The sequence below is a fragment of the Malurus melanocephalus genome, unplaced genomic scaffold (genome assembly GCF_030028575.1).
Source record: "Malurus melanocephalus ecotype Western Australia unplaced genomic scaffold, MMel_1.1 scaffold_4, whole genome shotgun sequence".
NCBI lineage: Eukaryota > Metazoa > Chordata > Aves > Passeriformes > Maluridae > Malurus > Malurus melanocephalus.
In genome coordinates this window covers 2,349,326-2,374,331 of record NW_026623236.1, presented here as the reverse complement: position 1 = coordinate 2,374,331, position 25,006 = coordinate 2,349,326, and the positions used below count along the sequence as shown (strand labels likewise).

The 25,006-nt window shown below is 39.8% G+C and overlaps 1 protein-coding gene across 3 annotated transcripts in view; it reads right to left on the bottom strand.

Annotated features, from left to right (window-relative positions):
• Nucleotides 1-7,531: 7,531 nt before the first annotated feature.
• The window catches only part of RIMS1 (regulating synaptic membrane exocytosis 1), a 310,345-nt gene continuing 292,870 nt past the window's right edge, over nt 7,532-25,006 (bottom strand). The window contains exons 30-34 of one of the 3 annotated variants that reach the window (XM_057369045.1): nt 19,546-19,687; nt 14,498-14,610; nt 12,059-12,160; nt 10,888-11,027; nt 7,532-10,507 (exon numbers count right to left, since the gene is read on the bottom strand). In XM_057369045.1, the coding sequence (XP_057225028.1) occupies nt 10,289-10,507; nt 10,888-11,027; nt 12,059-12,160; nt 14,498-14,610; nt 19,546-19,687 (716 nt within the window). In that variant the 3' untranslated portion in view covers nt 7,532-10,288. The remainder of the gene's footprint in view (nt 10,508-10,887; nt 11,028-12,058; nt 12,161-14,497; nt 14,611-19,545; nt 19,688-25,006) is intronic. The other 2 variants (XM_057369055.1, XM_057369036.1) reach the window with 2 other exon arrangements.

Genomic DNA, 25,006 nt, shown 5'->3' with positions numbered 1-25,006 from the left:
TCTAATATCTGTGTGTTGCATTTAAGCACTGGGAAAAAAAAAGCTGCAGCCTGAAGCCAGGATCATAGAAGAGATTGGTCTGCAAGACTACACTGACAGCGCTTCCTACCATTAGCATGCACACACACACAGAGCTGCTCCCTACMAAAAGGTAATCAGGTGAGGGGGAAATCTGGGAGTGGCTGGCATAAAATACCCTAAAGGGGAGGAGTGGGCTCAGGAATGTGCATCTGAAGGGCTTGGTCTGGTGTCAACTTTTGTGAACAAGTCCTGCTGAATCTTGCTCGCATACCCASGTGAAGCCAACTCGGCAGGCTTTCACCAGCCCCATTCACGAGGAAGTGAGAGGGCTTCACAACTGGAGACTGTAGCTTGCAGGCAAGGCCCTCCCTTCTCTGCCTGCAATTGTAATAGTTTGCTGAAGGGCAGCATGTTAACATCAGACTGGAGCACAGTTCAAAAGAAGTAAGTGTTGCCTGCAGCTGTCCTCACTTCAGAGCATGTTACAGCAGGTCGAAGGCTGCAGCAAGCTGTGCCAATCACTAACTAGAGAAGCTTTTCCAGCAACCAAGCATTGCCAGGACATAAGGATACACTAGGCATGTTCCTTGGTACAGCCTCTTCTTCTGGAGCAGCTTAGGGAGAAAATTCCAAGGACACTTTATGTTGACTTCCTGTGTCTCACACAGGAGAGGGCAGCTTCGAGAAGATGGAAATGCAGGATTAAATGTAGGAAGTTTTGCTCCATGACCTAGTGCAAGGCTGACACCATGTGCAGCCACCCTATCACGTCAGCTTATTTGAGAACTGGTAGGTTTTACAATTGCAGCCTTAATGCTTGGGATCTTTCAAAGCACTTTATAACAAATAAGCACTCTCACTGCCATCTAACAGAATACTGGTGCTGAAGCTGCACAAGCATGTTGTCCCCTGCTGACCCTCATACCAAATTGAGCATCATTCTTTTGGTTGTGCTCCCTTTWTAGATTCCTAACAGCTGGGTTAGAGTCCTAAGCCAGGGCCATGTGTTTTTTGCCCCACTGGGATTTGTGTAGAGAAGCTCTAGCACTGCCCTTAGGGCTTGGCCCTGGAACATTTTCAGTCTGATGGCCTTTAGCCGAACTGTGAGGTTCTCTGTGCCAGGTCAGCCTGAGCCCAGAAGATTTTAATTTTTACTCTTTGAGGATGTTGGAAAGCTGAAGGCAAGTAGGTTTTAATCCATTCATTCGGCAACTTAAACCACACTAAGTTACATGGTGCTACACAAAACAGTTGTGTGCAGCTCCCTGCTTCTGAACCTTCACGATGTTGACTGGTTTTTTACAGCTCAAATGTCAAACTAGACTTTGCTTCCCCAAATTTTTCCTACTTTTTTGTCCCCTCTGACTRAGCAAGATCTTTCATTTTATGCCCTTGTTGACAGAGCTTTCTTAGATAGCAGCAACATGAGCAGTATCTGAGTTACCAAACCATTTCGGTTGTCAGAAGTAATATACTTTTTTTTTCTCTCTCCTTAAACAGGTTACCATTGAAGATTAATAGTACTCCAGCATAAGCTTTCACCAATAGCAAGAAATTCTCCTGATATATATCTGACTTGCAGCTTAATAGGAAAGTAACAAAGGTGTAGTGAGGGTACAGCATAGTCTAACAATAAAAGTAGCGCTTGGAAAACAAAATGAGACTTGTCGCCGAACGACACAGTAGCCTGACATTAATCTGTCAGAGCAGCCACTGCAAATAATGCAGGAATGGGGAAAAATGTGYTTTTTAAACACTCCTTAGAGGAACCACATTGATTTAACTGAGTTCATAATCACTACTGAATCAGAGAACAGGGTGAACTGTTAAATATAACCATTTTTTCTTTGTATGCTTTATGAACTCCCCTTCAGAAGTTTTGACTGTTTTAAGATCTCTTACGTGTAACCAGCAGACAGGCACAGCCAGTGATCACACACCCGGGTTCACSGCGCACGCAGGGAACATCCGTCACTTGGGGAAAGAAGAGCTGTTTTTTTTCCTCTTTCTCTCCGGTATGAAAGCTCCAGACGAGGCTGCCGCGCTCCGCCCGGGGCCCGCTGAGGGCTGAGGGCGGCCCGGCCCGGCCCCGCGCGCTGCCCGCGGTGCTGCGGCGCCCCCCGGCGGCCGTGAGGGGCAGCGCCAGCCCGCAGGTGCCGGGGCCGCGCCGGGCTGCCCGCGCCGCCTGTCGCTCACCCCTTTGAAGGCTTTTTGTCCTTTTTCCGCTGTTGGCAGCCAAGCGCTTCCCTCCAAGCGCGTTTGCCCAGGCAGATTTATGTCTCTGCATAACTGGCAGCRCTTGCAAGGCCTGGGCTGGGCAGAGCGCGGCGGCGTTTTCCGTCCCGCTGCCCCCCAGTCACCTCAGGGCCACCTGGGCTGTCACGGCCCAGCGCCGCGCTCTGTAGCTCCTCTTCTGAAGCCGGCGGCTTTCCAGAAGATGCCAGTTTTTGCTCTTACTTGCTAGGGCATGTGAATTATGAATATAAAAAATGAGGATGCTTATCCACGAGCCGGGCAATGTTCTGTCACAGACAGAGGCTGTCACCTCTGGTGTCGCTGCACGAATCATTGCCTCTTTGAAACGAAGAAGCCCTATGCTTTGCATAGCTGGAATGGCTGGCTGGCTGCCTGYTTTGGGGTTTGTTGTCACCAGAAGATCCTTGTCACACTATGTGTGCTGTGTATGTTAGGCACCTTTTGTCACAAAAGCACTTTGGGTTCGGCCTCATTGAAATCAGTGGCCAAGTTCTCTGTTCTACAGCACAGACAAAGCAAATGCAGAATCTGTAAAAAATGCACAGTGTGCATAAGATATGTGTGTGTGTGTGCGTGTGTGTGTGTGTGTGTGTGAAACAGTGGTATTAAACCAGCCACAAGACCAGCTACATATTAAACTGAAGAGCAGCCCCAGAGAGGTTCAACAATCTTCTGATTTCTTCCATTCACTTTCATTCTCTGAAGAAATGGAAATGTTGTCAAATCCAACATGTATTTTCTGGAGACAAGAAGATTCAGCTCTGAGCTGGTATGATGAAAGGAAAGGAATGATGGGAGAACAAGACTAAGATGAGTGCTGGGGTTGGGGAGGAGGGAGATGCCAGCCATAAGCCCTGCCATAGCAACATCTCCTTCTCCTCCTTTACATTTTGGGGTTTGTTTTAAGGAAATATGATTTAAGTATGGTATAACAGACATCTAACAAAGAAGCCCACATGTATGGTGGAGCTGAAGGATTATATGGATAATAGCACAGCAGCGAATGCAGCTGTAATTTAAATCTGTTTTGAGGTCCCAAACAAAATAAAATCCAGTGGGTTTCTCCCCTCTGTGTTTTCATGCACATGATGAATGAAAAAGGCCTGAGGGTTGCCTTATTTGTKGTTTAATGTGAATGGTTTAGGAATATACCAACAGGCTTGGGGATCAAGTGAGCTGCTGGCAGCTCTGGAGAAGAACAACTGAAAGCTAAGGCCAGGCTCCAAACTACACTAAACTTTGTGTCAYAGTTTTGCAAGAGCAATCATCAGGAAAAGGGCAAGAGGAGGGAATAAGAAAATTTCTTAAATTTTSTAGAAGAGCAGATCCTGTACTTCAGCTGTCCCACAAAACTTATGGCCTTTTCCCTCCAGATAAAAAGAAGCAAAAGAGGTCAACAAGCCTCGTAAGCTGCCTGAGAGAAGCTTGTTGATGCTTCCTATTCCCAGCAATTACAGACTTTATGTGCCTTTTGAGACTAGGCACAGAGGAATTCAAAGATTATTTGTGCTATCAACTTCTTCTGTCCTGGTTAACTCCTGGAGAGTCACCTGTCAGAAGGGAAAACAGAATCACAGAATCAACTAGGTTGGAAAAGACCTTGGAGATCATMAATTCCAACCTATGACCTGACACCACCTTGTCATCTAACAATGCAAAATTTCTTTTTGACAAGCCCTGCTGTTTTCATTACYAAAGCAATAAAGTTGGGCCAAATCCCTTGACCCTTCAGGAAGACATTCACTGCCATCTGTAARGCTTTAAGAAGTGGCCATTTGTTTCAGTGGGGCTCTGCTTTCCGTGGGGCCCTGTTTCTGATTTACTGATTTACCCATCACACAGCACCTGACTAATACCGTACACAAAGCTTTATCAGGGGTGATGCAAGTTATACAATATAGAATTTTAAGTATACCTACCTTTACATCCCCTTGAAGTTAAGTTCACAYGCATTGCACATGTCAGACCATCTACAAAGAAAAAAGTGTGGGCAAGCGGAACACAAAAACTGCTCCATTGGAAAAAGCTGCCTCKGTAGCACTGGCTGCTAACAGACATCCAGTCCTTCTAATCTGTAGTATGAGGGATATCTGGCGACTCATTCCAAATCCAAATGTTCTTTATCTGGTTYAGGGCTGCATTCTCAGGCCTTCAAAATCCTAAGAAAGTCTTTTACATTTTTTTTTTAAGCACTTTCTTTTTATTGTAATTGCCATTACTTTGTTTTCTGTTGCTTTGCTATTCCTATGCACTCAAGGGTTGCTCACTTAGTCTCAGACCCTGTCTGTACTCTGGAAGAAACACATTCCTTTCTAAAACGAGGATGATGGTCATGGGCTATCTCTTTTGCTACAGCTTTAACAAACAGCAGCCCAAGTATAGTGCTGCTGGTGGCTTTGGCTTCCAACAGAYTTTGCTCAGTAACTAATATTTAGAAAACAATTCCCTCCAAGCTATCTCCAATTACTCCCTCTGAATTACTGAAAATAGTATTAGATCTTTTTTGTTCTCACATGCTAGTGTAATATTGCCATATTTTGCCTCTGCATGGATACTCTTTCTGTAGTATACAAATACAGTTATCAAATAGATTTTAATTTTTTCAGTATATACTGTAACATTTAATTGAATTGCTATTTTACAATGTTTTCTGAATTTGAAAATCTTATTTATTTAAGAGTTCTTAAAATATCTAGGATTGTTTTACAGCCCTTTCTATGATCTTGTTCTAAATGGGATTATTATTCTGCCTTCTATAAGCAGTGACCTGGCATGGACATGGGCAGCTTGGTTCCGTAGAGACCTGCTGTGAGGAAGCAGCCTAGGCCAGTCAGACCAGACAAGGGGATGGTGCTGAAATGCAGAGATGATAGTGCTGCTGTACTTCCTGAAGAGTAGGAGTCTGGAACATGAGACATCTTATCTATTCAAAACTCTTGTATAGGAATTGGCATGAACTAAAAAAATTGCAGTGTCCTGCTTAGCTGTGTGCCTCAGAAACTTTTACTTGGCTGTAGCCGCAATAAAGTGACAGGGTTCAGTACAGATATTCCTTCCWGATACTTGTCAGTGTAAATAAGGCTTTGGGAGTCAGAAGAAGATGGAATCTTATGTCATTTATCCTTGAGGAAGTAAAAAATGCTTTTTCAACATTTATGCTCTGCTCTTTCTGTGTTTATGCAATGTCTCTGAAATGGGGAATTACACCTACCCCCATTTAATTAATCACAAAATCAGAGACCCATAACTAGATTCTCAAAGTCACACAGTATAKCCCACTGACATAAATGAGAAAGAAATGCGAAAAAAAGACTCAGCCTTCACTGAAATTAATTATTTCAGACTTAGTGAAAATCCACACAGCTGGTGATATCACACAGCCTTTCAGTACAGACCACTGCTTACCATGTGGGCCACTACTGATTTGTATCTGCATTTTAGCAGGCCTCTGAAGCTGTAGACATGTTAGAAGTACTCAGAATAAATAGTTCTGAATTGTCCAAAGAGCATTCTAATAAAGACCTGCTGCTCATCACCTTTTAAATGYAATTTTTCCAGAGGCCATCTATGAGATTCTGTGGAACCCTTAGGTGTCTCTCTTGCAGCAGCCAGGAGCTCAAACCTCCAAAAGACTTGGCTCTTGAGGATGCCTTTCTCATACTGGCAGGGGTAAATATACAGATGCATATTTGCCTTATCTGAATTTCTGTACTGGTAAACTGTAGTCTACAGATTTTGATAACTTTATGCCCTTTCCCCAGTACTTCCTAAGACATTTTGACTTGACAAGGAAGAATGTATAAGGTTTTATGTCCCAATGCACAACTATGGCTTCAAATCAATGACTAGAAAATACCTAAGGAGCATTTTATTACACCAGGGTCTGCAGCTGAATCACCTGGAAGGTAGCTTCCCCTCCTGTCTCCAGCAACCCAGGAAGGAGTTTGGATCTCAAAACTTGGAAGACCATTTGATCTGTGTGACATGCCTGCCACACACCGTCTGTTTCATAAGCATGGTATTCAACTAACAGCATACACGGTCATTCCTGMAGACACAGAAAATTCATGTATGACCTGTGCATTTTCTTTTTCTCCTAAAGAGTAGCTGATGGGCTGGGAGTGAWGTATTGAGACTCTACTCTTAATAGTTTTTAGAAGAGTTTTTAATCACTTTTGAAGACCAGAATGCTCATCACCTGGCTTGAGAAATCACTTTCTTTGACAACAGTAAACTTCCTTGAAGATTGCTTTCTGCTATGTTTGCAGAATTATAGTAGGGTAGGGAGTGAGTGTTTAGGGCTTKAAAGGAAGACTGCCATGACTTTCTTGAATTAAGGCAAAAGAGTACAAATCCCATAACTTTTTCCTAGAGTTAAATGGACTGTAGATAGGGGAGGAAATGACTGCACAGGACCTGCAAACATAGAGGCAACAACTTCAGAGAAGACAAGTCACAGGCTACAAGTAAAATCTTGAGGATGCAGAACAGCCACTGAAGGCCCTCTTGAACCTGTCTTCTGTGTATACTGTATCATACCTGGGCTGAACCCAACTTCTGAGACCATCATTTGTTTGTGAAAACAGGCAACCGAAGTGTACATGTAGTTTCTCTGTGAATTGTGAAGATWGGGGTTTGTCCTACCCACTCACAGCAGTTCTGATGCCTCTCCAACACAATGTTAAGGCCAAAAGCTTTTTCCTCTGCCCACAAAGAGGGACATAAATTTACATTTCAATATAAAATTTAGAATATTTACTCATCATGAAGAAAATAACTGTCTGATTATATGACAGGGATTATGAGTTTAATCCTTGCTTTTCTCCCTGCATGAAATATATACAAAKAAGTACTGCATTCTTAAGGGAAAACCAAGAGGGAACAGGGAACTATAGCTGATTGATTTCTGTATTATAATCCCCACTCTGCAATGAGTTTTTAAAAGGCAGAAGTCCCTGGGAAAGGAGTCCAGACACAACTTGTCTGATCTAGCACAATCTACTACTTCATTCCTGAAATCTTGGCATATACGATCCCTCTCCATGAGAAACACYGTAAATTAAATAGTTCAGCATGTTCTTTTGCTGCCATATTTTCTGTCCTCTAGGGGAAGATGAGAAATGCTGGACTTTATTTATTTCTCAGGATCAGAAGGGAAAAGATATCCTAGTATTGGACACAATGTTTGAAGTAATGAGATTAATGAAGTTAAGGGCTTTCTGCAACAGCATGACCAATTTCGTATTTAAACAGATCACTCCCACCACACAGAATAACATGCCTTTTGTTCAGAGATTTACCATGTTTAATTAGTCATTTTTTCAGTATCTTAACCATGTATTCAGTTAAATAAAGTAATAAACAAAAGTGTTCAAAGTGAGGCAATACTGTCTTTATGTTATTTTTAAATTGTGATCAGGTATCTGTGAGGCATGGAAAAATAAAAAAAAAAGTACATAATTTTTGCTTCTCTAGCAAAATTTTAGTGCCAAATTCTGCTCTCAGGTAAATTTCCATAAAGCATTGTTCATCACAGCATTACAGTTCAAGGGCATATTCATGGGTTTAAAAACTGCCAAAGGTCAGTAGTTGTTCTCGTATCTTAAAGGCTCAGCACACACCAAGTGGAGACCTGGTAATTGACTCATATCACACCACTGCCTTACTACAAGCAGTCACAGCATCACTCCTCTCCAACCAACTGATTGGATTTCAACAGATAATAATTTAGGTTTGTTTTTTTTTTTAACTTCAATTTGCCTGCTTCAACAAATGAGAGCACAATTTGGCTCCTTTCTCAAGGGAAAGGACGCCAACCAAACATGACTTTCACCAGGCCTTGGTTTTTGGCCCCAGATTTCAACATACACGATTACAGCAATCAAAAGAACCATAGAAATTACTTATTTTACTGTTCCTTAACACATTTCACACAGTCCTGCAGCAAGCAGAATCACAGATGAACCTCAGAACATACAGAGAGCACAACTACTACACTGGACATGAAAAGGAAATTTTATTAAACATGTTTACATAACATGAGTCGGAAGTTCATTTAAAAGCACAGGGGAGTGTTAAGACAAGTGGTCAAAATAGAAAGATACTATCGAATTATAGCTAGTTGGTTTTTGGCCACTAAGACAGAACAGGATCTAGTAGTAGTGCACCAATGCTTGTGTTCTTCCTGCTCAGCAGGTCGAGCAGTAACCAATCTGTGCCCTATGGAAAGATGGGCAGAATAATTCCCATGTGTTGAGTAATAATAAATAGTTCACTTGGTGCAGGCAGTATGTCTATGAATTAAAACCTAGTGTGTACACAGTTTCTACATGTGTTACAGCCCCACAGTAGGAATCTACACCAAAATAGTTATTAGAAGGAATTTGGTCCGTACTACATCACGTTTTCCATAGGGTAAAAAATAAAGTCCATCTATAGACATTTAGCACCAGACCCACAGACCTAGCCTGGCTAAAACCTGCAAAATGTCTATAAGAAAAATGGATGGCTTAGATTTCTTGGTTACTTCAGTATAGTAATTACGAGCAAACTGTACAAGTACATGCAACATACAAGCTGGCCTATGTGGAACTAACATACATTATTAAATAACCTTTTTCATCTCTTTTTACAAAACGTGCATGCAGCTTTGAACAGTTCCAAGTCATGCTGCTCTATTTGTGTGATCACAAAATTGAATGGCCTGTAAAAGGAGGGGAAACATATCAATGCACCTGCAGGAATCTGCAGTTCTTCGCACATTTACAGAATATCACAAGGGATTTCAAGGCCAAGAAGAACTCAAATGAATAAAAAGCAAATTGAAATTTGACTTTTTTTTTTTCTCCAAAAAGTAAGATATCTTGCGTTAAAAAATCAAGCCTTGTGCTTGCATCAATCTCAAAGAAATGTAAACTAAAATTTGATAAAAACATTAGTAAGTGCAGAATATTTCAACTGGAATTTCCAGTGAAACATTGAACAACTCATACCATGCTCTATCCAGGGCAGACAGGTGCGTCTGAAGTGACGCACATCAGAGAAGCCTGGGTACAGCTGAAAGTGTCATATGCTCAATTCATTCCTGGTCAACATTTTGGGAAGTCAAATATACATTTATACACAGAAACATAAGTATTTCCTCTCCATTTCTAGGAGGAAAATTGCATTACCAGTAACATATTCAATGTCAAAATTAAGACTAAAGCTGCTTTATACCAGTCCCCAGCAGAAGTTGCAGAATTCTTCAAAGTTCTTCCATGCAAAACATCATAAACAGAAAAGTTATTTTATATTTATATAATGCAAACATATCTGCTTTTTACAAAGAAAAAGTGGCACTGTGATGATTTTTATTTTTAAGAATATAACTTAGATTGATCATTTGTTCTGGGTTCCCACATGAAAGACTTGTAAGTACCAGAACTGAGAAACTATTTGAACTTGCTGGAATTGTAACTGTGGCTGTTGAACACTTTAACGATGCTTACAGAGATTTGCTTCAGCCCTTTTTTGTTTGGTTTAGAAAAAGAAAGGAAGGGTCTCTGTTAGCATTGTGAGGACTTCTACAAAACTAGCAGAATCACGTGGCAAAAAAACTAGTGGAAGTGACAAGTACAGAAAAACTGCTGAAACACCAGGAAGGTAACACTGCTTGAGGGCTCTCTCAAAATGTGAAAAATACGACATTGTTAACAGAGTGAGAGCTTCCAGTTTGGGTCGTCTTTGACTTAGGTCAAATCTATAGGTCCCTCTCTTTTTCCTTTCTTTCTTTTTTTTTTTTAATTTTTTTAATCATTATAAGCATCAGTGATAGCTGCTAATAGATTATCTGTATGTGATATACCTTTGTTCTGTCAATTTAAGTCATCTCTCAACAGACAGACATATGTTTGGTTAACTACTACAAGCGAAAACAGAAGTGATTGTCTCTCTCCAACAGTGTTTTTGATGTGAATATCTGGTTCCAATTGTTGTCCTGGGTGATGTTTTTAATAGACAGCACCTGCTACTATGATCTAATGCAGGGAGGCCCAGTTGAACTTTCCAGAGATGACTGGGAAGCCCTACGTGTCAGGGGAGTCAATGTTGGATCCACTAGCGATGAAGGTGGAAATAATTTATACCAGCCTATTACCACACTGGACAGATCCAGTTCCTCCAGAAGGATCTGGGCAACTCCCATGAAGCATTTGTGGTCCATTCGGCCATAGTCTCCCCAAACTATAACCTGGAAGAACAAAAAATTAAGGTTCATGGTTGTCCCCAAATCTGTGCTTATACAGAGTTACACACTTACACTGCGCTTATGTATGTTCACTCTTGCTGTTACGTGTCAGCATCAGGAAAATGTTATTTTCAAGAGTGAATGAGTGCTTCCCTTTCATGGGAAAACCTCAKGGCAGGACAGGAGCAAGAGGCAACAAAAGAGAATTGTTTAAAGCAATAAGACAAGTCTGAAACCACAAGCCACAAGGATGTGTTTAATAGTATTTATAAAATTAAATGCTTAGAGAGTTGGAAYGGATTGACACATAGTGGTTAAATTTAAGTAAAAATGCAAGTGTTTCCCCAAATGACAGCCTAAAATGGGATTTAGAAGAAACTAACCTGAAGGACTTTACCCTGTGGACTTTCCTCAAAAACCAGTGTCTGTTGGTACAGAGGATCAAGGGTCTTCCTGGCAATTCTTGTCTTCTTCTTAGCTATACATGCTCCATTTTCCAGTAAATACACTTTGACATATGGAGCTGCAAACAGAACATCAAGAATGTTATGTATGTTTGGACTCACAGTGCACATCTGAAATGGATGACAAATGCCTTAAAAGGAAACAGAGTTAAAAGAAGATGACACATATTATCTTCACTGTATCTTCAGAATTGTATAATCTGAATACAATTATTTTCACAAAACAGATGACACAGCCCATAAGAAATCAATTTGATTTTTATAAACTTTGAATGTAATGATCCAAGATGTTATTAACAACAATTACATTTCATTTCTGTCATTTTAAAAACACTTTGTTTTTCCAGGAATTAACTGACACTGACAGCTATTTAAAACTGTCACTGACAGGCATATTTAAAACTATGCCACTCCAGTAACACAGACATAAATTGGTCTTTCATCTCTAGCTCCTAAGGAGATTGCAAATTACCATTTTCATTAAATGTATCTAAAAGAACTGCTCCAGGGGTTACAATAAGCAGAGGCTGGGGTATTGATTCTACATCTCCTCTACTTGTTTCTATAAATAACTAGAATTTCAACAAATGTCTTTATAAAATGATACAATATTAAATTGCATTCATATACAAATTATTGACACTGACACTAACACTAGCACAAGCTTCTGCCTACAGTATTTTGTACAGAAGACTCTGGCATGTGAGTTTAAGTTGTTTCTTCAAAGCACTTTTGCCTGTCCTCCATCTCTTCTCATAGAGAACAAACACAAAGTACATCATCTATATAGAGAAAACTCCTCTGAGATATATGACTTGCCCAAGTTACACAGAAATATTTGTACAAATGTTCCTTCCAGAACAGATGTTGAGTTGCTGAAAATGATTTCCTGAAAGGTGRTATGCAACTGGCAGATGCAAGATGGTAAGAAGTGGACATTGGTAGCAAGGACATACCCATGCACATACTCCTTGTTGAAAAGCCAGCCACGAATGAATGCAAATGCAGTGATGGCTGACAAGGAGCTCAAAAAGTGTCCAAACCCCAGTTCATTAGTATATTTCATAGTGTTGTTTTCTTTTTTCCATACCTGGGGTAGATTTGGAGCCAGGTTTTTGTGTGAGGCCACGGGCTCTAATGACTTCTACTTCYAACTGGCCTTTTTTATCCACCATTCCAATCTGGATGTCACCTGAGAGAAGAAAGAAGTCCACATTTTAAACAAGCAGTACAGTGCAGGAGATAAGGTATAAGAGTGACAAAGMCTAGTTTGATGTAATTCTTCTGTATTACTGTGCTTGTTGTGTCACCTGATGATCCCTTTAGCTTCTCCATCCTTAAACAAGGACTAAATAATACATACTTAGGGAGCATGGTGCCCTCTCTTGGTATACAGTTTATATATAAAAATACCTCTTTTTAGAGGTATTTTTATATATATTTATATATATATATATGTTTATATATATATATATATATAAATACCTCTTTTTAGATAAAGAGGTATTTTTTCTTCAAAAGTCTCCACCAAGCACAGGGGTGAAAGTTTTCCTGTTTTTATCAATATTCCACACACATTTTTGGTGTAAATAAAATGTCACAACATGTTAAAAAAAGAAACTGCTTTCATTTCTAGATAGTCAAACTCAYTTCCCTTCCTGAGTTTTGACAAATGACATTTCCTGCAGAAAAAGGAAATTACTTACTCTGAGACTATGCATTGTTCTAATCTAGATCAATAAAATACAAGGGCAATAAACAATGTGTTGATGCTYAAAGCATTGTATCTCTATGCTTTCATATATCATAGAATCAGCTGAGTAGAAATCTAACAAGGGAAAAAAAATGCACAGTATGACATGGGCATCTACATGATAGGCAAATAACTACATCCACGAAACACACGAGTACCTATATATTTGATTGTCTAAAAAAACCAAACTCACAAATAGATAGTCCTGAACTATAGAATTTCTGGTCTGGATTGAGAAAGACAGAATTTTGAAATTAATTGGGCATGAAATTTTCACATGTTTCTTTAACAGCATATTAAAGCAGTGTTTAYACCTTGGTACGTGAGGTATGACAAAACAGCAGCAAGGTTATTTTTGTCAATTAAACTTTGCTCAAATAAACATAGCCATATTTYGCACTAAAAATAGTTCAGAGGAAACTTTCAACAAGCCTTTTAAGAACACATCTCTATACTGCCTATCCAAAATAAAACATGCGACAGGGAACCAGAAGGGGGAGTGATAATCCAAACATTTTYAAATCGTCACTAGGAAAAGGATATCACAGAGCGGGTCTTCTAAAAATTGTTAAAAAGCATGATGGAATGCTTTTTGGGGGCCAAAACTTGAACCTCTGGTAGATAAAGTCCTTAAAAAGTCAAAATAAAGTGCAGTTATCTCAGAAAAATCTTCAGCCGCAAAACAAGATTAAAATAAAGAGATGGAAGAAATGTAGATCCTTATATTCATATCAATAAAGCCATGTAGATATTTATTGGACAAATAATATAAAAATATATTTTCTTTCAAAGTAATAATAAAAACTTTAATAAGTTCGATGATTATTAATGCTTTAGTAGCAGTCATTTKGATTTATATAGCAAGTTTTGCCTTAGAGGGTATTCGGACCATTCTCAATATAGTTTTCCTTCTGCTCATGAGTTGGGAAGGGAACACTGTCTTCTGCAGGTTTTATTTCTGTTTTTTTCTCCTTTTTCGGATGTGTCTCAGTATCCCTTCCTAAAGCTGGTTTTCCCAAGACAGTTGTATTGAAGCATTGGCCCTTTATAATTTCCAGCAGTAGTGGATTAAGGACTCCTCCAATGACATCCTAAAGCATGCACAAGAACTACTCATATATAAGCAAAAAACCCAAACCCCAACCTCAATTCTTTCTAAGGATACTTACACAGTCCTGCACTCTTGCACTCCTTACACAACTCATACTCTGTTCAAAACAAGCTACAGCTAATGGTGTTCTAGGAAATTACAGACTGGTCTGRAACATAGAGAAGATCAGAGGTAGCCCCAGGCAACTGTTGTAGAAAGGACTTCATGTCTCTCATGACAAGCACTGGCTTTATCAGTGACTAATTATTGGGCATGGCAAATGTTTCCAGAAGTTTCACATTCTGGAGTTAGATGAACTAAGCTTGGAAAAGTACAGTTTGGCCAGAAATCCTCTGTCATGTCCAGTATAATCTTTGTCAAGCAAATACACATGGAACAGTTGACATTTTGCAGCAAGCTCCAATTGGAGATGCCACAATAATTTTAAGCGGGAAGTAAAACCCCTGTCTTCAAATTTCAAACAAGATTAACCAATACCTCAAATGTTTTTCACTCCTCTTTGCATACTACTATGAYAGGAACACCAGTGACTGCATATAGGACCTTCATGTCGACAATGAAGGAAGACATTTGGTAGAAGTCTTTATGGTGCTGCAGTCTGGCAGTGTGTGCATTAGTTAATTGTCTTATTATTCATTTAACAGAGGAGAACATATCATTCTTACCCATGGCAGGGGTTGCTAATGTTTGTCGGCCTACTAACTGTGCAGGTCCCAATCCATCGAGGAAATCACTGAACTGACTGTCAGCGCCCAGCCGTACTCCAGGAAATATTAAGCTGAAACAAAATAAAAACTGGTTAACCATAAGAACAAGATTAATTTCTGTTGTCCTATAGTATTTGTCTCAGAAGTACTATTGATAYGAGACAAACAGCTCAGGTTGCACAACCGCAAATGATTCTGCAGTGTCAGGTATGTCTCCCATGGACCCCAAAGAAGTGTAGAGAAATTCTGCACATCATCTCAAAATAGTTCATAAAACAGGTCTTGCTAAGGAGTTCTCCAGGAGCAGTGAAGAGTCCATGGCTATGAAGGACCTTGTATGAGGAAACTCAAAAGGCTTCATGAAATTTAATAGCCTATTCTTCACAGTGGRTATGTGATTTACATAGATCGGCATCAGTTAGAACAAACAGGGAAAACAGATGTATACACTAAATTAATCTGACTGCTGCAGCTGTTTAATGAAGCAGTCAGTAAACTGGCAAGTAGTAGTATAGTGGTAATTAGAGCTAAACSTAACATCACTCTCTAGCCAAAGTATTCTGGCAGACAAATCTGGATCTACAGTTGATACCCACCCATCTCTCAGGATACAAACTGAACTGTAACACATGGACACAGCATATATGGAAACATTCAAGGCCCTCTTGGACAGGGCTTTGAGCAACCTTGTCTGGTTGAAAATGGCCCTGCCCAGGGCAGGGGGTTAGACTTAATGACCTTTACAGATCCCTTCCAATTTAAACTATTSTATGATGCTATAAYGCGTGCTTTGCCAAGMTGCTTTCTTATATTCCATAGTCTCCAGTTTATTTTTAATAGATATACAATTAGTCTCCAAACAATAACAAAATAAACAAACAAAACAAAAAGAGAGAGAGAGTGATCYGTGGTGGGAAGACTCAGCTTTGACTTCCTTATAACAATTATGAGGAATAAAAGAACAGACTTTGAACCAAGTCTAGACAACATATTCCCCAGCAGGCCATCCACCACTCCATATCTGCTTCTCCTTCAAAGGAAATTTCCTATTAGACTGCAATAAATAATAAAAAAAATCCTAATAAAAAGCATTTAGTGTGAAAAGCTTTGATTTTTGCACATCAGGCTTGTGTGCTTCAGCTATTCAATTCACAATTCTGTGCAAACCCATTAGCTGAATAGAAAAAAGCCATTCTTCTCTTGAAGATTATCTGTTCTTACTATGCCTGCATAAACGTATTGACTGTCGGTGACAAAAGCTGACCAAATATCCTGGAATCCTTGAATAGCCTGAGTTGGAAGGGACTCACAAGGATCATCAAASTCCGACTCCTGGCCCAGCACAGGACAGCCCCAAAAATCTCACCATGTGCCTGAGAGCATTGTCCAAACACTTCTTAAACTCCGTCAGGTTTGATGCTGTGACCACTTCCCTGGGGAGCTGTTCCAGTGCCCATTCACTCTCTGGGGTGGAAAACCTTTTTCTAACATCTAACTTAAACCTCCCCTGATTCAGCTTCATGCCAATCCCTCAGTACACCATTTTTTCATTAGAAAACTCTGATTTTCCAACAGGCAAGCTTTTCCACAGAAGTTTTAACTTTTTTAATATGGTTTCTTTAGAAGGACGAGGAAAAGAATCTCAAGGTCTCCAGYTCAGCCATCAGGCAACCAGTTACAGTATTCACCCAACCTTAAGATGCAGCTTCAAGCCCAACCTTTCTGACAAGGTGATCTGCTTCTCTCCCCAGTGGTACTATCCTTTCACTCTTGCATCTGCTATGAAAAGTTTCTTGCTGGTTTCTCAGCAAGAGAAAAAAAAAGGCAAAATGTGTTAWATTTTGCAACAGGTTGACTAACAGCATTGAAAATATACACTTGAGCGCAGACTTCTGTCTCTACATATGATAATGAAGGTTGGAAGTMTACATTCTTCTTAATATGTATTAATTCTAATTCATTAACTCCAGTTAAGGGTCAAGCAAAAGAACATGACATGGTAGCTGGGGTACCTACTGTAGGAACAGCTGGCCTACAAATCTGATTGTTAATAAACTGTGATTCAGGAAGGAAAATCAGTGTCAGTGTACACACACACACAAGGAAGGACAAGAAATCAGTGCAAACTTACCGYAAGTACTTCCTAATCATCATCATTACCCACCCACAGTAATGTCAAGAGTGAACTGCAAACAAAATACTACTCAAGCAAACAAAGTCAAGATCTCACTGATTTTGATGGGAATCTCACAAGAGACAAAAAATCTCCTTGCAAACAGCTTCATTATTCACAATAAAAGGTGCTGTCAAAAGCTGATTCAATGCTCACACTACATATAACATCTGAAGTTAAAGCTGACCTTTCTAAAGCAAAAAGAAAGCCCAGAGAAGGACAGAGAGGATTTTAGGACCAGCTGGCACAGTGTATATACTCTGATTATGTAACAGAACTATGAAGCTTCCCCTTCTTGTAGTTGTGTCCACYTCATGTTCTACAAATAAGACAGTAATGCATGTGGGGGAAGTAATTAAATAGTAGAAACTTGTTTTCTTGGTCATGTTTCTTTAATCATTGAACTTTCTTCTCTTACTGTGATCTACACCCAGAGCTGCTGTAAAYTAACAGTATTCTATAGAACTCATGCAATTTCACAGGACAGACATCTGAGGATTTGATCTATAGCTAAATCACAGAATCATGGCAAAAGTTAAGACTTCAGGGAAGTTTTCTAAGTCACAATGTACAGCACCACACTGAACCCTCTGGTATCCCTTTTGCTTTTGGCATTGTGTCCTATTTAAGGAATGTTTATCTTCTCTCATTGCAGCAAGATATATTTAACTGTTTCACTTGACTTTTGTTATCTTCCCCCTTTGGCCTATTCTCCCAGGCTTTTCTTCAGAGTCACTGTAAGATAYTGATGATGTTCTCACTTCATTGGACTCACTGTTTCTTTTCAAAGGCTGGAATAGAGATGTGGAGATTAGGGAGAGTGTGTAAGGCTCTGGTCAAGTACAAAGTGGGTTTGGAGTCAGGAAATAAAATTGGGGTACACTGAGGATCAGGAATCAACCAGAATAGGCTKGTAACTGTATCAAGCCAAAAGTCTGGGACAGAAACATAGTGAAAACTTAGGATGCTAAAGGTATGGATGAAAGAAGCAAGACAAACATGATCATACATGCACACAGCAATTGCATGGGAGAGCTGAAGTAAGAAGCATTGTCAGAGGCAGAACTCATACTAGAGCAGCAAAAGATGAAGCAGGCACAGGAGCTAAAGAGGCAGAAATAAGACATGAAATACAGGTAGTGTGACTCCCAGTTTATGCATCTTGAAAATGTTCTTAGTTCTAAAAGGTAATTTTCAAACCAAGTTCCACTATGCACACCCAGCCTGCAATTCTGTTCTGGTAAGAAGCAAGCACTCTGTTTACTTCTCAAGCTTGCTTTCCTTAGTGCCTTACTCAGAGGGCGATTCTCAAATCAACARTATATGGCTCTAACTTTCTGTCTTCCAGATGCCCGCTGTGACCTCCATATCCAGACCTTGACTGGCCCAGCCCTGCCAAATCTATTTACACACAATGAGGGTGAAACAGGATTAAGCTGTTCCACTGAAAATGTCCTCACCCTCAGTGCTGGGCTCCCACCTCTCTGCTGCTAACCAGGGAATCAAACAGGCTCCCCAGCTCCTCCTTTGCAGGGTSCAGTGTATTGGGCCCTTTGTCCCAAGGGAGTGACTCCAGCATAGAGAAAGGGAGGATGGCAGGGTGGGGTGTTAAAAGGGTAAAAGCAACACCCTATCAAGGAATCCTAATGGGGAAAACACTGGGATATTTTAGTCCCTCATTCTTCATCTGATCTTTATCTGCTTTGGTTTTGAATTATTTATGATGGAGCCTGTTTTTTCTTATGTGGCTCTTAAAATTCCCAGCATTATCATAGAATAGTAGAATGGTTTGGGTTGGAAGGGACCTTAAAGATCAAGTTTTGATGGCCYTGCCATGCACAAGGACATCTTTCAGATGTCAGGTCACTCAAAGCCCCATCCAAACTGATCATGAACACCTCCAATGATGAGCCAATCCACAACTTCTCTGGGCAACCTGCTCCAGTGTTGTAAAAAAAATTAGGGTGCTGAGAAGATCTGATGGAGTCACTTTACACAGATCCTTGCCACCACAGCAAGGTGTTTTGTGTTTCATACAATACGCAGTAGCAACTGTGGTAACACAGCAAGCCTATAAAAAGATGAAGCTGAGGAAGTTCAAATCTTTTTTTTTCAGGTCTGTAAAGGTGCATTTGCCTACCCACRTTTCCCCCTTTTTAGGGAAGTCATCTTCTAAGAATTCCCCAGTAACTACTGTGCCTTGGTGCATGCATTAGAGTCCKACTTAGAACTATGAGGAGGCTGGAGTATTCCTGCACATTTTTGTGCCAGAATTGTCTTTGCTCTCCTTTCCTACCTACCAAATCGTTCAGCAGTGAATGAAAACAGCTGCCCCATCTGCCACAGCTGTCTGCATGACTTCAGCTGATGGGGCAGCTGGGCTCTGGTTTTACAATTCTTAATGAGATACTTGGAACAACTCCAAATTAAACTTTCTTTGTATATAGTATTACTGAACAGAGYTTTGTATCACAGGGATTCACATACAACATCTGAAGTTTAACTCTGAAGTAATCCAAACATAACTCAAAGAAAAAGTACCCCTATGTTTTGTTTTGAATAATACARTCTTAATTTAGTTGTCTTTTGAGGAACAAAATGCCTCACTGGATGGCAGGGAAAATGAGAATTCTTAAGAATTCCTCTCTCAATTCCCAAGTMATTTGTGTTATGTACCTAAAATACTTAAATTTTTCAAATGTTTCAAGAGGAAGAATTTGTACACAGAGCTATTCTCTTCAGCTRGAGTTTGGGACTCCCCAAGTAATGGGAAAGAAACTTCTACTRTATTAGAAACTTCTTTTGTAGTACTGATATTTTTCATTTCACTTACTTGCCCTCGGAGCTGTAACTATTTATGCTGCCGTCAGTGGATTCYCTACTTGGCTGTCGAACCATACGACTTCTCATCTCTGCTGCCATTCCTGTTTCTGTGCTTCTCTGTATCGTGCTCTTTAGCTTCTTGCTGCCAGCCTCTGAAAGGAGAGAAAAGAAGCAACTGTTAGAATAACTTGGAGCAAAACCTTTCCTTGCAGTTTTCACACAAGAACAGTTTTATTATTTAATAACATGAAAATACTATTCTGCTTGAAGAAACCATCTCTCTTCCTCAGCTGCAAACTGGAAATGGCTTCTGTTTAAAAGGCTGCAACCTGAAGATCTTAATTAGGGCAAACTGTTAGAAACTTGATGKCTTGTTAATAACTTTTACACAGTTGAAATGTAGACAACTTGTGATACTGTCGGCTAACCACATACTCGGTAATGTGCCGCTAGCCAACTTGCTAGGTTGGGTAACTGCAAAAGAAGTTACAGTTTTCACAGAAAATAAAAGACGAGAAAAAAACCTTCATGCATTTCACAGAATAATACTAAGAACTAAGACACTAAGTATAAAAATATAATTATGTGTTTTGACTTGGCAAAATCATTTCACCACAAAACGTCTTTAAAGTAAACAGTGGACTTTACAGAACTTGTGATCACAGCACTTCCTAAAGAGAAGTAACTCTTGGAGAATTTGTCTGGGAAATCACAGAACAGTTAAGCTGGACAGGACCACAGTGGAGCATCTGGTTCAACCTCCCTCTTCCTGGASCACATTGCCCAGAATTGCATCCAGATGGTTCTTGAATATCTCCAGTGAGGAGACTACACAACCTCTCTGGGCAATCAGAGCCTAGGCTTGCAACTTTAAGACTAGAAAGTAACATAAATCTTGTGAAATTGTTTAAAGTCTTCATCCATTTGGTAAAGCTTCTATACCACATCCTTTAAAATGCATTTTGATTTTCACCTGTAAGTTTTCATGTTTCCTTCGAGCAAGAAGAGCTTCAGTCCTTTATACATTATGGCTGATCTAGAGTGAATTCTGCTATCACACAGCAGAAATTACACTTCTAGATGATGACAGTTGTTCTCAAATCTTTAAATTTCTTCCACCAAAGTGTCCACATGATGTAATAACACGTGTTGTCTTCAAACTCAGTGTCCTGGTCTTTTTCATTTAGTTCAAAATAGGTACCCAAATTTCAATGGACAACATCACTTTCTCTCAGAAAGTAATTGATTTGACAAAGTTTTATGTAAATACATGCYAAAAAATTCTTCTGCCTTTGCCTCTTCATTTCAGTGCTCCTTTATTCATCTCTGCAAAATTTGTGCATCCTTTTCATGGTCTGCTCAGTGAAACATCTGAAAAAGCAAATATTTCTTCCATCTTCACTTGCTGTGCAGATTGACTTGCTCTGAAAAGCTTTCACTTTCCTGTTTCACAGGCACGTTTTGGATGTTTGACAGATCTTGAGAGATCTTATTCATCACAATAAAACTGAAGGTTTTTGTAGTCCCCACACAGCCTGCCCATTGTCCAGGGTGTTTAATCATGCTGTGGAGATTAGCTGGCCCTTGCTCTTTTGAGTCTGCAGACTCAAAGGTGGAGGGCAAGGAGAAATCACACCATGCAGCTATCAGAGTAACCCCTTTGAAGCTAYCAAGGAAATAGCTAACATGGCCAAAGTGAAAGAATTTGTACATTGGGCTTAGAGGAGACATGATCACAGCACCCAAATGCCTCTGATTGGAAGAGATCAACGTTTTCCACAGACCCTTTGGTCCCTTCTGGGGTCAAAAGCTCTGAGGTTTTCCTGTGGGCCACTCCAGCTCATCCACATTCCCAGTCCTTGGTTAGCTGGAAACACATATCCAGTGCTGCTMAATGTGAGGTGGAGTAGGGTAGGCAAGGTACACCAGGCAGACCAGGTTCCACTCCTACACAGTGCAGGAGTGGCTGGCTGTGGAAGGTATTTGCTGGAGCTTCAGTGACTCTGTATGCCAAATCCCAAATGCTATATTTGGTCCTGAACTTTCTCTTTAAGAATTGAGGTGTGTTCAGGATATCAATGCTGATAGGCAGGCAGAGCCTCAAAAATAACTCAAAAGGCACCTAGGAAGAATAAGGCAAGCACAGAGTTGTACTCCAAAGAAGGATTTTTCACATTTTCTCCAAGTAGGCGTTTTCCACCTATATTGTTTTCTCAATGTCTGTTTCTCTTTCTCTCTCTTGCCAGGACCTGTCTGAAAGTCTCTGTTTCCATCTGCTCCTACAAAGCACATGAGATTATGYGCTTTACCCCCTGCCTACTTTTCTGGAGCCAGCCAGATCAGGCACCATGACCTGGAGCGTAACATGGGGTAGAGCCTGGAATGTGTTCARCTGAATAGGGTTGCTTGTGAGTATTCAGGGCTCAGGAAAGATGAGAAGACTCTAGCGGTAGCAACCATCATGGTCTTGGCACAAATTGGTAAAGAGACATTGTTCTGGACCAACCTGGACAACATCATGGGTGCTGAAACTTAGCAATTAAGAGCCAGGTTGTTGGGACAGATAATGAATACAGTCATAGAAATAATCACTGTAAAAAAATCCATTGACTAAATTTAAAAAAACCCCAATATTTTAGCTTTGAGCCACAGTAGATATTGAAAATAACAGATGAATTTTTTTTAAGAGTAATGTTTCACTGTCATGGATAACACTGATATTGCTGTTTAAACACACTTCTTTGCTCCTCAGATTTTAAATGTACAGACCATGAAGTAGGAATCCTTGTGTATGGCCATAAGCAAATCTAAAACCTTGTCTCTCTGAGCTGCAAGCACCGGATTGTCTTTTTCCAAGTACTTTTCWAGTCACTGCTCTCCATCTTACAGTGCTGGATTCTACCTATTTTTCTTTTCTAATCAACCTTTTTTTTTTTCAGGTTGAAGATTAAAAAGCATCCATCCTTTTGCCTCCCCTTATAACTGCTCCTGAAATCCTCAACGCTTCCTGGGAAAACTAGAATCCTATTTATTTAATTTTATTTCCTCAATCTCAACATTCTGAAGTACAACCAGAAATATAACAGTAACCCAAYAGCATGATAAAACACAACAGGAATGTTATGGCATAGAGAAAATTCCTTTTGCCCATGGCTAGGAACCAAAATACGTGTTACACAAGTTTTAGAAGTTTTACCTTGGTAATTTAGACATCTCATATCTTACATGATATATTATTTTTCTAGCTATGACACAAAAGTAAAGAGATGGTTTATCTTGTTARTCCAGTCATGTCCAGTCAACATCTCAGCAAAACCAAGTTGTGTGAGGGAGGGAGGTGCTYAGCACAGAGATGGGTTGGGAACTGCTTCTATTTGTAAAGGCACTTAGGTAACATGAACTCACTYTGGGGTACAGTTCCAGTCCTGCCTTGATTGCACAACAAAATAAGGGATCCAAACAACTACCACTGTTTTTCTGMTATTGATAATAGTTTTTTAAAAAACTTTAATTTTCATCTTGTATTACTCTAACAGTTCTGGAMTATCTTTGGAATGCTGTCTTTACATGAAAAATACAAGTTTATAAAATATTCAAATCCAATATCTATGCAATGATATACTGAGAAGATTTTCTGCTCTTGTCAGGATATGTATTGGAGAATGCTTGATCCTGCTCCTGATTTTTTATTAGTTTTATATGTAAAATTAAATTTTATAATACATTACAGTTATTTGCTGGCACTATATTTGTTGTGCAGACTGAAGATATCTTTACAATTTAGAGGTAAAATTTACTCCAAAATGGTCTATGTGATTCTGTCTGCTGTGTCAACCATGTAGAGATTTCTGCATGCAGGAATGAGGACTAATGTGCATAAATTACATGTAAACACCTGGCTTGACAGGTACAAGCTAGAGAAAAACTATTACAGAGAAATGGATGAAAATTTTAGCAGATTTTTTAATTGCTGCCAAAGCTTCATAAAGCAGCCACCTGCAGCTACAAAATATACACAGYTTGAAAGCATTTTGCAATCCACCACCAGGCTTGTTGTAGCAGTCCTGCTGCAACACACTGATGAGTGTGTGCAATGTGACTATTTCTGCCTATTTATAATAAATACAGCCTATGGTGGTTGCTGTTTGGTCTGACAAGAAACTGGCCCCCGATTTTGGTTTTCCCAGGTAAAAGTAAGTTAATGAAGACCATGACCTGAGTAACCAAGCACAGTGAAAAGCAAGTATGCTTCACCTTGTATCTGTACAAAATATCAAAGCAGTTGACATGTCCCAAATTTCTGTGCTTCCCAATCACTCTCAAGTCTAGGAGCCAGCAGCTGTTGACAACAGAATTATAGCGAAAGGGTCCTGAGCGTGGCAGCTTAATCAATAGRACAGTGTTGGAGACTGCCGTAGGGCAGAAGACAATCCTGATGTGGCCGTCTGTGTACTGCCTACAGGCAGAGGTGCCTTAATGAGCATTGCTCAGAACCATACCTCAGGGCAACTAGCTGGTTAGCACCCAARAAAGACGCAAATTTACACACATGCAGCAGAGTACGTGAAAATTCATGATTGGCTTGAAAGAACACACCAGAGAACAAAGCATACACCACTGCTAAATCTGCTAATGAAAGGAATGATAAGAAGTGTCATTGCATGACTCAAGGGCAATTTATTTGTGGTATCAAGTGTGCTCTTGCATCCAAAGAAAGCCTAGAAGGACTACAGCTCCAAGCTGCCTCTGACTGAAACCTCTGACTGTGACCATATGGTTGGTTTGTACACTGACTGTGTGAGACACCAACAAGATTACCCAGCTGCAATAGTAAGGGTCARCCTCAGTTCAAAGATCTGTAAAAAGAAAAGCCACATTTTTTTCTGGTCCTTTCTGATGTGTTAGTGATTTTTACAACTTCAAATTTAGCTGCTTAAAGACCTGCAGCTACAAGTTCTGCAGCTTCCCCTTCACTTTGCATGTAGTGCTTTTAAATAATGCCAAAATTTATTTACATATGAATTGACAAAGTGCCCCTTGGCTTATAGTTCTAAAAGAGAGAGAGAAAAAAGGAATAAATATTTCAAAGAGCATTTTTTGTGTGTGTGTGTACATCAGATGAACTCAGCAGTAGTTTGGTAACTAAGACTGAAAGCTCATAGTGACTGTGGACAGAAGATAAGCAATAAAAATATGACATTTAAATAAAAATTTCAACAATACAAGTTTCTGGACTTTATATCATGCAATATTCCCCTGCATTTTCCATTCTGTGTATTGTACTATACTCTCCTAAATACCAGTTCTTTCTAAAAAAGACATGTGAAATATTGCAGCAATTCTCTTTTAAGTGCTCCAAATATCACACAATATATACAATGAAARGAGAATGCTGTTGATATTCTGCAGTGTTATATCCAAAGGTTTAAATCCAAATATAAACCATCATATACTTCTTCCTATTTCTATTT